Source organism: Equus quagga, chromosome 7 (assembly GCF_021613505.1).
Source record: "Equus quagga isolate Etosha38 chromosome 7, UCLA_HA_Equagga_1.0, whole genome shotgun sequence".
Classification (NCBI taxonomy): domain Eukaryota; kingdom Metazoa; phylum Chordata; class Mammalia; order Perissodactyla; family Equidae; genus Equus; species Equus quagga.
This window is the reverse complement of record NC_060273.1, coordinates 31303443-31317369: the sequence shown is the minus strand read 5'-3', so window position 1 is coordinate 31317369 and position 13927 is coordinate 31303443. Positions and strand designations below refer to the sequence as shown.

At 59.7% G+C, this 13927-nt stretch overlaps 1 protein-coding gene across 1 annotated transcript in view; it reads right to left on the bottom strand.

Moving 5' to 3' along the window:
• Positions 1–5221: 5221 nt before the first annotated feature.
• Positions 5222–13927, bottom strand: part of AMZ1 (archaelysin family metallopeptidase 1) — a 19403-nt gene continuing 10697 nt past the window's right edge. The window contains exons 4-7 of the mRNA XM_046665691.1: positions 10791–10919; positions 10287–10456; positions 9542–9718; positions 5222–7225 (exon numbers count right to left, since the gene is read on the bottom strand). Of these exons, the coding sequence (XP_046521647.1) occupies positions 6665–7225; positions 9542–9718; positions 10287–10456; positions 10791–10919 (1037 nt within the window). The 3' untranslated portion in view covers positions 5222–6664. The remainder of the gene's footprint in view (positions 7226–9541; positions 9719–10286; positions 10457–10790; positions 10920–13927) is intronic.

Here is a 13927-nt window from a genome sequence, read left to right as displayed (position 1 = left end):
CCCTGAAGAAGAGGTCGGAGGCTGGTCCATGCACGGCCGGCGGGTGGGAGCGCAGTGCCGACGTCCCTGTGCGCCGCAGCCCCCACTCCCTTCCACAGTCGGCTCCCTGGGCAGTCTCCCGCAGCCCGGGGTGACCCCGGAGGTCTCCCCCACCGCCTGTCCCGTTGCCCTCCTCAGAAAAGGTCAGTACCAACCATAGGCAGAGAGCACTCTGTCGTCTCAGAGACTCTGGGACTCAGGTTGTAAACGTTGCACCAGACTCGACCTTAGCTGGTTCTCTGTGGCCCTCCTCGCCCGAGCTGCCCGGACGGGCCGGACCCCTGCAGACAGGTGGACGGGCTCTGTGGCAGGCGGGTGGGTGGGTGGTTTGCAGGACCCACGTGCAGCCGGTAGAAACTCGGGCCATGTCCTCCACCGTCTTTCCTGTTAGGAGTTCACCTCCACGTTCTTTAACAAGCCTGTTGATGGAGGAATTTAACGTGGATCTCTTCAGAGTCTATCCATCTCTAGAATCTTGAAGAATACCTTTTGACCTATTATGCTAATTGATTTAAAACATTCCAAATGTCCTTTTTCTTAACTCCATTCAAACCAACCAAAGCTGACCGGCATGTCATTCTCCGTTGGCACAAGGGCAGCCGGGAAGTTCAGTGTTGTATTCTCAGCCCCCTCCCCTCGCACGTGTCCTCAGTTCACCTTACGGTGTCTGGGGCATGGCCCCTGTAGTGCGGCCGAGTGGCTGCTGCAGTGGCATGAGCGACCCTGCTGGGGGACAGGGCCGCGGCAGCCTTCAGCTTCAGCATTCACTACAGGAACTGCACTTTGAACCTCCCGAGGGTCTTTACACACCGAAAGGAAATGCCAGGAATACCCGCGGAGTGCTTCCTCTTGGGCACCTCCCCCACCAGTGTCGCTGCGCCACCAAACCCACCCACAATGGGCACCAGCTGTGTGTCAGGCCTCAATTCTTGGATAATGTGTGCCAGGTTAAAATAGAATATGAAGTGTAAAAAGTGTATTTTATAGCTACGGTGGTTAGTTTAACATGTTTTGTATATATGATTTTTATAAATCTATTAAAATTTGCCTTAAATTACGTCTGTTTCCCTGGTGTGTTGCATGAAACGCCAGCTCCCACGCCCTCCACATCTGTACAGTGACGCTCCTGTGAACGGAAGGGCACATGTGACCGTGGACCCGTGAAGGCATGGTTAGTGTGGTGTCCGTAGGCTTCCGGGGTAAAACTCTGCCTTTCGGACGGCCACCTCTCCAGAAGCAGAGGTCTCCTCGTGGTCGTCACTGCATCTGTGGCACGCGTCATGGGCCGAGGCTGCGGAGCAGCAAAGTGAGGTGGCTGGGTTATGACGGTCCCAGATCTGGGCCTTCCGCTCTCTCTTACGTCCTCGCCCTGCATCCTCTTGGGGGGCTGGTTCCCTTGGCAGGAATCTCAAGGCCTAGCCTGAGTTTATTCAACAGTAGTCTCGTTTTTCAACTCCGTGGCCGTCACAGTGCAGACCTGTAATGTGGATGAGGGTGAGCGCCGCTGAGTGACAGCGCCCGGCCTGCAGCGTTGCGGTAGAAAAAGCGCTGTGGGTAATCCCAGTATAAATAGGAATACCAGCACTCCCCCCTCCCCAGAAAAACTGGCCTTTTCTTTTTGTTGTATTGCATCGGAAGCATCAACCTGGACCTTAGAAAACACGGAAACGGGGAATGAGCATTTATGGAGTGACCCAGTTTGATAAATAGGTTTTTTAAAACCTCAGCAGAGTGACCTGAACACAGGAGGTGCCTAGAAGTGTGTGTTGGATGGATGTGTGCGTGGAGAAGTGAAGTGAAGACCCCCAACCCGACACAGCCGCACGGTCAGTCTCCGAGAGGAGCCCCTCTGAGGAGAAGAGCAGAATGGCCCATGGCGAGCGCGCCGCTCAGGCTGTCGGTGAAACCCAGAAGGAAGCCGTGTTGGCCTCGGCTGAGAAGTGACATTTAAGCCGCACCCTAGCAGAACGCTGTCACAGAGTGGAGGGACAAGTGGGGAGAAGCATGTGTGACAGTCCCAGGTGCAGGGGCTGGGGTCCTCGGGAGTTGAGATGCCAGGGGGGCAGGACCTGTGAGCGAGCGGAGTCCAATGAGGACAGAGGGGTCGAGAGCCCCGGTGACGGGAGGCCTGGCCCAGTTTCAGTGCACGAAAGTGTGCTCATGAGGATGCGTGGGTAACGGCCCCTTGGGGTGGCCTCTCATGGAACCTGGTGGATGGCGTATCTGGTCAATTTGTTACAAGCCTGGAGTCCTTTCAGAGGCATCCTCGACCCAACCCCCTCGTTGTAGGTCCTCCCTGGGGCGAGGCTTCTGGCAGCCCAGGAGCGAGGGCCGTTGCCTTCAGCCACCTCTTTGAGCAGCGAGTCCTCCGGCCGTCCCTGGTCGGCACCGAGGCGTGGGGAGTGGACTGGACGCGTAGTGGCCCCAGGACATTTCTTGGAAATTGCTTTTTAAAATACCCCCCTGACATAAGCTTGTTTTCATTTGTCTCTTTGCCCAGGAAGCCGAGTTCAGAAATAAACGCTGGCTGTTCTGGCTCTCCATTCATCAAGGTGCCGCTCCGAGGTGCTGGGAACGGAGAGGCCCCGGGAGCCGCTCCTGCAGTTATTTACTGGTTTCTGCGGCTCTCTGCAGCCGGGCAGCGGGCACTCCTAGATTGTTCGTGTGTCACTTTCCCAGCCATCAAGGTGCTATTTCCTTGAGACCGGGTTCCTCTGCCATCCCCCGCAGCCATCAGGACTAACCTGGCTCACATGAGGCTCCCGCTCCCGCCCCGGAGCAGGCTGGGGGCGCGGAGCTGCCCTCGCGGCCTCCCCTGGGCTCCGCGGCCTGGCCGCACGGCGCAGGGCGGGCCCCGAAGCTGGCCTTTCTGGGCCCCTGGGCTCATGGGCTCCCACTCCGGTCTGTGAGCCGCCTGATCCTCCCGGTCTTCACGAGGATAAAAATACTCCTGCTGGGGACTCGCCCTCGTTATACAAACACATCCGTGAAGCCCCAGCAGCCCCGGCTTTGTTGACGTTGGCATCCTCGCCCACGAGTGCTGGCCACCCACCCAGGCCTTGCTCGGACTCCAGAGGCCGGAGCCCGAAGGTGCTGGTCGTCTGAGAAAGCCAGGGCAGAGGCGGGCCAAGGGCAGCGCTCCGGAGTCAGGGAGCAGGTTGTCCTCCCATGCCTCTGCCCCTCCTTCCCGCTCAGGCTGACCCAGCATGCTCCCCTCAGAAAGATCTAGAAGAGAGGGTGAAGTTCTGAATGTCATCCCCACTGTTTGCAGCCTGGGCAGATGACAGCCTGTAATCTGGGCTTCATCCACCCCGAGGGGTGAGGGCCTCGGCCTTGCAGGGTTGGGAGGAGGTGGAGGATGGGAGAACGTCCCTGGCCCTTGGCGGGACCTGTTCAAGGGGGCGTTTATCTGCAGGGAAGACGGCCCCCCGTCCTGGGCGGGTCTGGTCCAGCATCCGCCCCGCCTGTTGGCTGTGGGGACGGCTCCGCGTGGCCCCGCTCTGCGTGTGCGTCCCTGGAATGCTCCAGCCTCTCCTTTGAACTTGGTGGGATCTGAGTTTGGGTTCAGCTTTAACACCCGCTGCTGGGCTAAGCCACCGAGTGTTTGTTTTTTCTTTAAGCCCCTTTGGAGATTTCTTTCCTCCCAGAAAGGTCTGAATCAGATGTCCCGTGGGGCAGTATTAACGGGACCACAGCCCTCCCCGCTGACCCACACTCTGGAAACGGCCCGGCGAGGGGCTTCGGGGAGGAAGAGGGAAGCAGGGCTGCCGGAGAGGATCTGGCACCGCTCAGAGTGGGGTGTCGCTGCTCATCGCCCTCAAACACTGTAGTTTTGCCGTGTGTGTTCAAGCTACTTTAGAAGGCCCGTGCGGATTTCCTGGCCCCATCACACACAGACAGCGATATGGATAATGTCACGACCCCAGAGTATTTTTAGCTCCATGCAGGGCCCTCCGCCTGGGCCCACCGAGATGTCTGAGTCTCTCCTGCAAGCTCGGAGACCTGTCCTGACGACTCTCGGAGACTTTAGACAGATAAGGACATGGGAAAGCATTGCGGTCGACTTTGTACCTTTACAGAAATAAAGTCCAGGGCCCGTGCTTCTCGGAAACCACTATCTGCAGCCGGTCCAGCTCGGTTAAGGCGCTCAGCTGTGTCCTGCCTCCAGCTTGAAGAATTTAGAGAGATTTGTGCACAGCGACTTTGCTGGAGAGGACGGCATTCATAAGCTCCTCCTCCTCTGCCGGAGCCGTGTCCCCCTGGGGACTGTCCCAGCCGTCAGGGACAGAAGCTGGGGCTCATGTTTGAGCAGAGGAAGGAATCTTTGATCTCTGTTCCTAAAAGTTTTATTTTCAAAATGTTCCTCCCAGCAGCTACTTTAAAAAATTACCCTCCATCTGCGACTGGGGAAGCCGTGGAGGGTCTGTCCCTTCCCACTTCAGAATGGCTTTTTTGGGACGTTTGTCACAGTTGAGAGCCAAAGGTCACGGGCAGAGAGAGACAGTGCTGAGAAGCTGGTAATAACCCCAGGAGCCCCCCCTTCAGTCTGAGCCAGGCTGCTGCGTGTGCGTCGCCTCTGTTTGATCTCGCATCATTCCAGTGACTGACCGCTTGCAGAAGACAGAAGGAATTGGAAAACAGGAAGGATTATGTAGCCACGTGATGGCCAGGCCCAGCAGTGAAGGCTGCTGGGGCAGATTTTTTGTAAATGTTTTCCCATCCCACCTGCTCTTCTGGAACCTTTGCACACCCTGTTAAGAGCGGGAATCTGGGTCCCCTCCTGTGAACCTGGGCGGCCTTTGTGACGGCCTTAATAGAGGATGGTGGAAGTGATGTCCCAGGACTTTGAAGCTGAGTCATAAAAGGCTACACTGCTTCTGTCTTACTCTTTCGGAAATCCCACTTTGGGAAGCCAGCCGCCATACTGCAAGGAAGCCCAGGCCACAAAGACAGTGCCCAGGCCCCTGCCAGCTGGCGGCCACGTGACCAAAGCATCCTCGAGGTCGACCCTCCGGCCAAGCGGCAGGGGCAAACCTTCCCCGCCAGACTCTGCCCACAGTGCAGATTCCCGAGCTAGACAGTGTTGGAATCTGAGCCACCAAGGTCTGGGTGGTTTGTCGCTGTGACAGATGCCCAGGCTCTGGCTGCCTCCCGTTCCCAGGTCACGCTTTCTGTGGGGTCCACCCTGGCTCACTTTCTGCAGAGCCCAGCCCTTCGTCTTACCCCTTTCCGTCACAGTCACCTCTGTATCCTCGTGCTGCCTCTTTCCAGCCTCACAAAAGAGAAGAGGAGACCTGAGAGCCGCATCTTTGCTCTTTGACTCCCATACATGCTGCTCCCTGTGCTCGTCTCTGGGACCAGGATCTGGCTCTTGCCCGGAGTCAGATGACAAGGAAGCTCCAGGCTTCCGTGCTTGGGTGGGACCCTCCTAATTCTCCATTTGTATCATATACTGTTTTTCTTAGAGCGCCCCCAAAACTGTATAAGCTCCCCACAAGATACATGAGCTGCCCGTGTTCCTGCCTCTTTCCAGACCAGAGAAATGGTGTGATCCCGCTCACCACTCAATTCTGCTGTCACTTGTACGCCGCAGGCAGACTGGGGCATTTGATAATGAAAACGGGGCCAATTCATAGGAAAACACAGCAATCAGATGTGTATGCACACAAAGGAGCTTCCGATAACGAGAACAAGGCTGACAAAGTTAAAGGGAAGCACAGACACTTGCACAGATGTGGCCGATGTTTTCACATCTGCATCAGCTGTTCTCTCAGCAACTGAAAGAACCAGACAAAAAAGATCCGTAGGTACATGATGTTGCCAACACCAAGAGAACCACCTTGACCTGAGGCCGACATCGCAGGCCACCTCTGTCAGGAAACGGGACCAGGGACGGACCTGCAGGCTACAGCAGGCAGCCGTCTCGGGGCGTCAGAGGGCCTTGCAGCCCCTCAAATCTGCAGAGCAGTCTCCTTTCTCAGCATTTGTCAAGAAACAGCAGCCCTCAATGGGCATGTCCTGTGGTGGGTGGTGACCATCCGGAACCGTCACAGGGACGCCTTCCTGAAGGCCCTGCAGATCAGAGTGCCATTGGGGCCGCAGAAAGCCACCCTTTCTGTGTGTGTACAGGGGGGACATGGTGGATAGAGACAGACCCCCTCACGTCCCCTCTGAGTGGAGACCTCGGCTCTGGGCCTTGGAGCCCGAGTTTGCGGCAGCAGGGTCCCCGGGCCCCCCACCCTGTCACTCTGCCAGAGGCGGCCTCTGAGCCCCAGCTATAAATCCCCAGAGGGACTTGCAGGCCCCAGTCTTCAGGGGACAGCCCCCTGCCTCCCGCCACCCATGGTGACGTCCAGGCTGAGCCTGTGGACAGCCCCTCTGGGTGCCTGTGAACCCTCTGTGGGACCCGGGGGCCACTGGCCACAGTGGGAGGCTGGGGTCAGGACAGGGCAAGTGGTGGGACACAGGGACTGAGAGAGCCACCTGACCACACATCCTCGTCGGCTTCCCTGGGGCCCTCTCCTTCGGACCCCGGGTGGGCCCGCAGCACCCTTGGTCGCTGGGCAGGGCCAGGCAGGTGCTGTCCCAAGGAAAGACAGGCCCTGGGCAGGACGCGCTGGCTGTGCTAATGCTCCTCAGCCTTCCAGCGACAGGGCGAGGCGTCCGCCTTGGACGGTTTGCGCGCACTCAGCTTCCTCCTGAGGGAGGAGAACTTGTCCCCCAAGACCTTGCGCAGCCCCGGGCCGTCTCCGCCGCAGGGCAGGTCCTGCCTGGTGGCCGGGAGCCGCCCCGTGAACATCTCCCACCGGGCAAGGGCGTCCACGGCTCCGTCCACCCGCGCCAGCTCCTCCTCAGTCACTTCCCTCTCCAGGGCCTGGATGCACGTCGCCAGCCACCGTCCGTGCTCCCTGATGGCCTCCGCCGGCATTCCGAGCTGCGGCGGACCCTCCGAGGCGGCCAGGGAGCTCAGGCCGTCCTCAGGCTCCAGCTCGGGCCCTGCGGAGAAGGCACGGCTCCAGGTGTCGGGGCTCAGGGGCTCCGACAGGCTGGTGCCAGGCTCCGAGTCGCTCTCGCAGCACAGGCCCGAGTCAGCGCTGCCGGGCAGGGTGTCCTCCGACAACGACGGCTCCCCCGCCTCCGGGCCGGGCGGCGTCCCCACCACCGCCTGAGTCCAGGAGTAGAGCCTCTGAGAGGGAGAAACACACGCTGAGTTCGCTCTGTAGGGCCACTTGCCCAGCCCCTTACCTAAGGGGGCCTCGCCATTCCCAGCTACCCAGGGGCGAGTGTCAGCACTCAGACACAGGTCGCTTCCGACTGGCACCTTCTGAAGACGAGCCAGACAGACCAGCTCGCAAGAGCCCGCCGGTGAACTTCCAGGAGCTTTGCAAGCCAGCTGTTCAACCCGACCATTAGTCACAGTTAAATTATATAGAGCTTACAGCTACACTTCACAATTATCTTAAAAGCAAAGGGAGTAGTCAAAACTCATCACTTCCTACATGTTTTTGCTGCATTTTGCCGTGTCCTGCCTCCAGTTTATTCACGTCTCTCGTATCTGTATGTGGACACCCTGTGTGATGGGGTGTGACAGCAGGGGCCCTCCCAGCTCTGCGGCCAGTGGCAGCTTGACATTGGCCCTGGTCAGAGCATGGACACCATGCAAACTGGCAGACGCCACAGATCAAGGCTTTTTCCCTAGAGGGCGTTTTCCAGCTAACGGCTGACTAGCATACACAGACAGCAGAGACCTTTTCTGGTCGGGGACCGACCAGGACTCCAGGGACCTCTAGGGGCAGTTCCCCTCCTACAGCAGCCTGGAAGGCCAGGGCCCTGTGGGGTCTCCCCGAGCCCCCTCTTCAGAGGAGCACGGCTGTGGCAGCCACAGCTCCTCCCTCCCTCGGGCTGGTGCCCACCGCCCCTCTCCAGAGCCCCTCTGGTCACTGAGTGATGCCCCCTGGAGACAAAGGGAGCGGGCCGACATTTCAGGGGCGCTCTGGGCGGAAAAGAGGGACTGCTCCTCCAACTCAGATCCGGAGCAGACCAGGCACCTCACAAGATTAGGGGACAGGGACAGGCACGCTTCCTGGCCGGGAGGGCCGTGTGTATGGGTGGGGGATGAAAGGTGTACGAGGTGGTGGCAGGTGCACAGGAGCCCCAGGAAGGACATAAAGGAGGAGCCCGGCCCATTTCACAGACGGGAGCTGGCCTCGCTTCCCCTCACACACCGTGAGGATCGTAAGCTGGTTACTGCCAAGTCCATTGACCCTGCCCTGGGCCTCACGGCAGCCAGCCTCAACGAGGCACGGGTGACCATGCCAATCACACCCACGTGAGGACTGCTGTTCGCTGCTCTGCAGATGTGGCAGCCCACCCCAGCGGGGCGGCACCTGGTCCCCTCACCAGCTGGGCCCACCATCTCTGGGTGCCTCCTTGATATTCTGTTTACCACAGAGTCGTCTGTTCCAGAAAGAGCCACGTAGAGAGGCAGCTCTGAGACTCGGAAATGCCCACCCTCTGGTTCAGGGGTCCTCAACGTGGAGTCCCGACCTGCAGCATCACCGGGGATCCTGTTAGAAATGCCAATCCTGACCCACCCCCCAGGTGCGGGGTCAGAAACCCTCCAGGAGGGTTTCCCAGAACAGCACAAGCTGAGCCTCGAACACAATGACAGTCACTTAAAGCTTGTGGCTTAAAACTTGATTTTAGGGGCCGGCCCCGTGGCCGAGTGGTTAAGTTCACGTGCTCTGCTTTGGCGGCCCAGGGTTTCGCCGGTTCCGATCCTGGGCGCCGACATGGCATCGCTCCTCAGGCCATGCTGAGGGAGCATCCCACATGCCACAACTAGAAGGACCTACAGCTAGAATATACAGCTATGTACCAGGGGGATTTGGGGAGAAGAAGAAGAAAAAAAAAAGATTGGCAACAGATGTTAGGTCAGGGCCAATCTTTAAAAAAAAAAATTTTTTTGATTTTAAAATCAAGCCAAAGCTTGACAGGCCTTGTGCCTTTATTCAAATGAAACCTTTTTTAACTCAGCATTTTCACCAAAGGTAGCTTTAAAGAAAAAATAAACACCACCTGCCTTTGAATTCTGAACTCAGAGTAATACTGAGTCTGCGAGCGAGTCTCCCCAGGGCAGCTGAACCGGTTGGCGGGGCTCCTCGGCCGCCTGGGGCCCGCGCTCCCGGCCGACAGCAGAGGGCGGCTTCTCCCCGCGGGCTCAGCCCCGACGCGGGGCTCGACTCGGAGCCCCGCCCTTCTGAGTCCTGTCTAGTCTGGTTCTGCCTCCTCCGGCGGCTGGAGCCACGTGGAGAAGCAGCGCTGCGGTGGCGGCCGGGAAGGCCCCTTCCAGATGCAAGAACCCGCGGGAGCAGGTGCGGGCAGTGCTGGGACGGGTCCAGCCCCGGATCAGTGCTCAGTAAATACTGACTCTAATTGTTGTCGCCTGAGAAACAGGAGCCATCTGCCCCTTGGCCCTCCTCCACCCCAGGAGCACACTCACCTTGTACCTCTCCACGAGCTTGAAGCCCAGGACGTGCTGCAGCTTCCGCAGGCAGATGGGGCAGAGGTCCAGGGGCCGCCGCAGCGCCTCGTCCAGGCTGAGCACCCCCTGCATGAGGCAGCGCAGCCAGCGGCAGTGCCCCAGGCCCAGAAGGCGGCAGAGCTCGTGGCACGCGACCTGAGGGAGAAGGCCCACACCGCGCTTGCAGCCTTGATGCAGACGCCCCGGCCGACTCCCGGGACACCTGCAGCCCCGCCAGGAGCCTGATGCAGCCCCCGGTGAGCACAGATGGCCAGGAAGTGGTCCAAGCCCCCCTCTGGCCCCCACCCCTGACTGCATGGGGTGCCAGGGGCCCACTCGGCCACAGGGAGAAAGGCGAGCTGGTGTGGTCAGCTCTGGGAGCACCCGGCGTGGGGGCTGAGGCTTCAGACAGACACAGGTTCAAATCCCAACCCTGCCACTTCACAGCTGTGTGACCTTGGGCAAAGGACTTGGCGTCTCTGAGCCTTGGTTTCCATACTCTAAAGTGAAGGGTCATCCTCCTCATGGTGAGGACTGGGTCGTGTAACTGGCTTGACACAGAGAGGGCTCAACTGGTGTCTGTTCATGTCCTTCTGTCTGATTCCACATCCTTAGCATCTTCCCAGAGCTTGCCAGGACCCCCAGCCCTTCCTTCCTCTTCCTGTCCGCCCATCTTCTCCCCCAACCTGTGCAGCGCCCCCAGCGCCCTGGCCTCCACGCCCACCTTGCAGCACTGGACCATCCCCAGGGCGCTGAAGCACAGGGTCTGGCCTCTGTCCTGCAGGGGCGTCTCGGGGCCCTCTGCTGCCACCTCTGCCGGGGCCGGATCAGGGGCGCTGGGCCCCACCTGCAGGAATTCCCCCGAGAACCGGGCGAAGCTGCAGATGCCCACTTCTGGGGAGAAGCAGAGAGACGGGGGCTCCAGGGGCAGCCCACAGGCAAAGCCACCCCGTCCTCAGGACGCATGGGTCCCAGAGGCCCTGCCCCGCCAGCACATCCACGTTAAGGTGGCCCTGGGGCAGAAGCCCAAATTTGAGTAACGGCTCCCTGCCCAGAAGGAGCTAGAATGCAGGACTGCAAGTTCAAGAGCAGCCCATCCCATATTCATGCAGCATCTTCCCTCAGAGTGAGAAGGAGGAGGGGTCGGGGTGTGCCGTGCACGCTGCCCTGCCCCTGGGGCCCCCACAAGCCCGGGCTGAGGCAAGAGGCTGCCGGGGCCCCCGCTCACCGTGCCCTGGAAGGAACTTGCCAAAGGTGAAGCTCCAGGCCTCGCAGGGGTACAGGTCGGACAGCGTGAGGCCCAGCACGCACAGCGCGTCTCCCGGCTTGCTGTTCTTCAGGAAGGACAGGATGCCGTCTGAGGGCCAGAGGGCACAGTGAGGAGGAGGCTGGGGACCCCGGGCAGGCTGAGCCCTGTCCTGTCCTCTTCCTCTGCCTCCGATCAGCCCTCCTCAAAGTCGGACGCGACCTAGTGACATTCTGCAAGAAACCATCAGTCTGAGGCCAAAAACTCACAGCAGCGAAGCTGCGCCCCAGGCCTCAGGCTCAGGCGGGCAGGTAAGATCTCAGGGTCTCGGTCTCCCAAACTGTCAGGAGAGCCAGTTCGGACGTGGTTGTCCAAGGAGCCCAGCGACATCCAAGCGGGGACGCCAAAAAGGCTGCTGGGCCAAGGAGACCAGTGTTCCGGGGAAAGCGACACTGCAGCCAGGGGCGGGGTGAGCTGCCGCGGTGGCTGATGGATGCCCGAAGATGGCCACACCCTAGTCCCTGGGACCTGGGAATGTGGTCCCTCACGTGGCAGACGGGCCTTTGCCGATGTGATTACAGGCCTTAAATGGGGAGCTTACTCTGGATCCCCCAGCTGGACCCCGTGTAATCACTCGGGTCCTCATAAGAGGAGGCACGAGGGTCAGAGAGCTCTGAAGATGCTGCAGCGCCGACTCTGAAGACGGAGGCCGGGGCCGCGAGCCGAGGCAGGCAGGCGGCCGCTAAAGCCGGAAAAGGCCAGGAGGCAGATTCTGTCCTGGAGCGTCCAGAAGGAGCCAGCCCTGCCCACTGCTTGACCGAAGTCCAGGGAGAATCCCGACCCACAGAAGTGTGAGAACGAACGGCGTTGAAGCTGCTAAGTTTGCAGTGACATTACGGCAGCAAGGGGGACGGACACAGCTCCCAGGAGCGATGCACACAGAGACCAGCAGGGGTCCATGAGCCTGGAGCAGGAGGACAGTGTGCAGGCGGGACTGGGGAGGAGCCCGGGCAGCCGGACAGGCTCTGAGTGACTGGAGCAGGAGGGGAGGGGAGGCAGGACGCAGGGCCAGGAGGGAGACTCTCCAAGGGGTTTATAAAAGGAACAGAGAAACGGGCGGCCGCTGGAGGCGCCTGGGCAGAGGTTTTAAGATGGGGGAGTGACAGCAGCTTGTGCAAGGCGGGAGAGCGGCAGGAACTGCTGGAGTGGGGTTTGGGAGCAGGCAGGGTGGGGGGCCCTCCGGAGGAGCTGGGCCGTCCGCAGGATGGGGAGCGAGGAGGCGGCCGGTGGGGAGCCGAGGCCGGAGGGAGGAGCGGAAGTTCCCCTCTGATGGTCTGTGTTTCCCCGGCAAGAAAAGGCAGCAGGGTCAGCATATGAAAGAAGCGGGAGGAGAAGGTGTGAGGGGCACCATCGAGGACGCCCCTGGGCTCACGGTCGCGCCTTTGAGAGGAGAGATGGCTCGGGCAGCGCGTTCTCCTCCAGTCTTGTTCAGCTGCTCGGGTGGACGGGAGTCAGATTTACCCAGGTTTGGACGGGAAGGGAGGAGGGCGAGGAGGAACAGCGATGAAGCATGAAACCAGAGCCTGGGAAGGCGGGAGGGGAGGGCAGGAGGTGGATTGGGGCAGGAGAGGGTGGGAGGAGAGCGCGTTGCACCTGCGGGGTCAAAGAACCATTAGTTGGGGGCATTAGAGAGGCCGAGCGGGAAATCCAGGAGGAGCGGTTCAGAGAGAGGCTGACTAGTTCTAAAGTAAAATAAACAGATCAAATTGATTTTAATAATATACTTCATTTAAGCTAATTTACCAATATCTTTTTAACACGTATTCAAATATGAAAAAATTAATAAGATGGTTAATAGTGTTTCTCATACCAGGCCTCCAATTCCGACGTGCGATTTGCACTTACGGCCCATCCAGTTTCAGACCAGCCACGTTTACGAGTTTAGTGGCCGCTGTCCCGGTCAGCACAGGCCTAGGCCGTGACCTCGGGAACGCGGGGCTCAGATCTTGGAGGAGGGACCAAGGACTTTTCGCTCTTAAACGATGATGATGATGACGATTGTAGATTGAATTGAGTCCCCCAAAATATACGCTGAGGTCCTCACCCCGGGTGCCTGAAATATGTAACCTTATTCGGAAATAGGGTCTTTGCAGATGTAATCAAGTTAAGATGAGGTCACTAGGGGGACCTGACCCAAAATGCCTGATGTCCTTCTAAGAGGAGAAGAGACACAAAGAGACACACAGGGAAGAAACGGTGTGAGGATGGAGACAAGGTTGGAGTGACGCAGCCCCCAGTCAGGGCACACCCAGGACGCCAGCAGCCCCCAGAAGCTGGAAGAGGCAGGAAGCACCCTGCCCGGAGCCTTCAGAGGGAGCTCGGCCCTCCCGACACCTTGGTCCCCGACTCTGGCCTCCAGAACTGCGTGCGAGACGATACGTTTCCGGTGTTAAAAGCCACCAGTCTGTGGGACTTCATCCCGGCAGCCACAGGAAGCTCATGCAGTGATCTAAACCAGGCAAATGTGGCCACAAGATGCACCCAGCGTGACCTCCGCGCTCTGCCTGCTGGCTGTGCCTTCCTGGGCCCACTCCTTCCTCCAGGCATGGGGCCGGGACAGCAGTCCATCCACGAAGCAGCGAGGAGGAGAAGCGCAGGAGTGACACCTGACCTTACGCCCCTCAGCACTGGGGGCCCTGAGGCCCACCACAGACCCCGGGGCAGCTGGGGCTTCACCCCAGTCTCTCAGAGACACAAGTCAGGCGGAAGCAATAGCAGATGTGACGGCACCGTGAGTGGCACGCAGGAGCTGAGGGAGGGCGGGAGGCCGGGGGCTGAGCCCTCGGAGAGGCAGGGGGTCCCAGGCCCCGTGTTTGGGCCAGATCCAAGGCAGGCCACTGCTCCCTGGGCCCCACTCCAGACACCTGTGCCCACTGAGCAGGATGGGTCTTGGAGTGACCAAACCCGAAGCCGGGCACATAGAAAGAACAAGCCACCATCGGGATGGCACCCACCCCAGCCAGGAGGTCCCGTCAACCCTGCAAACTCAACGCCAGCTGCTGCCGATCATGGCAGCTAGGGACATTAGATCAGCCCCCCCCCCCCCCCCCCCCCCCCCC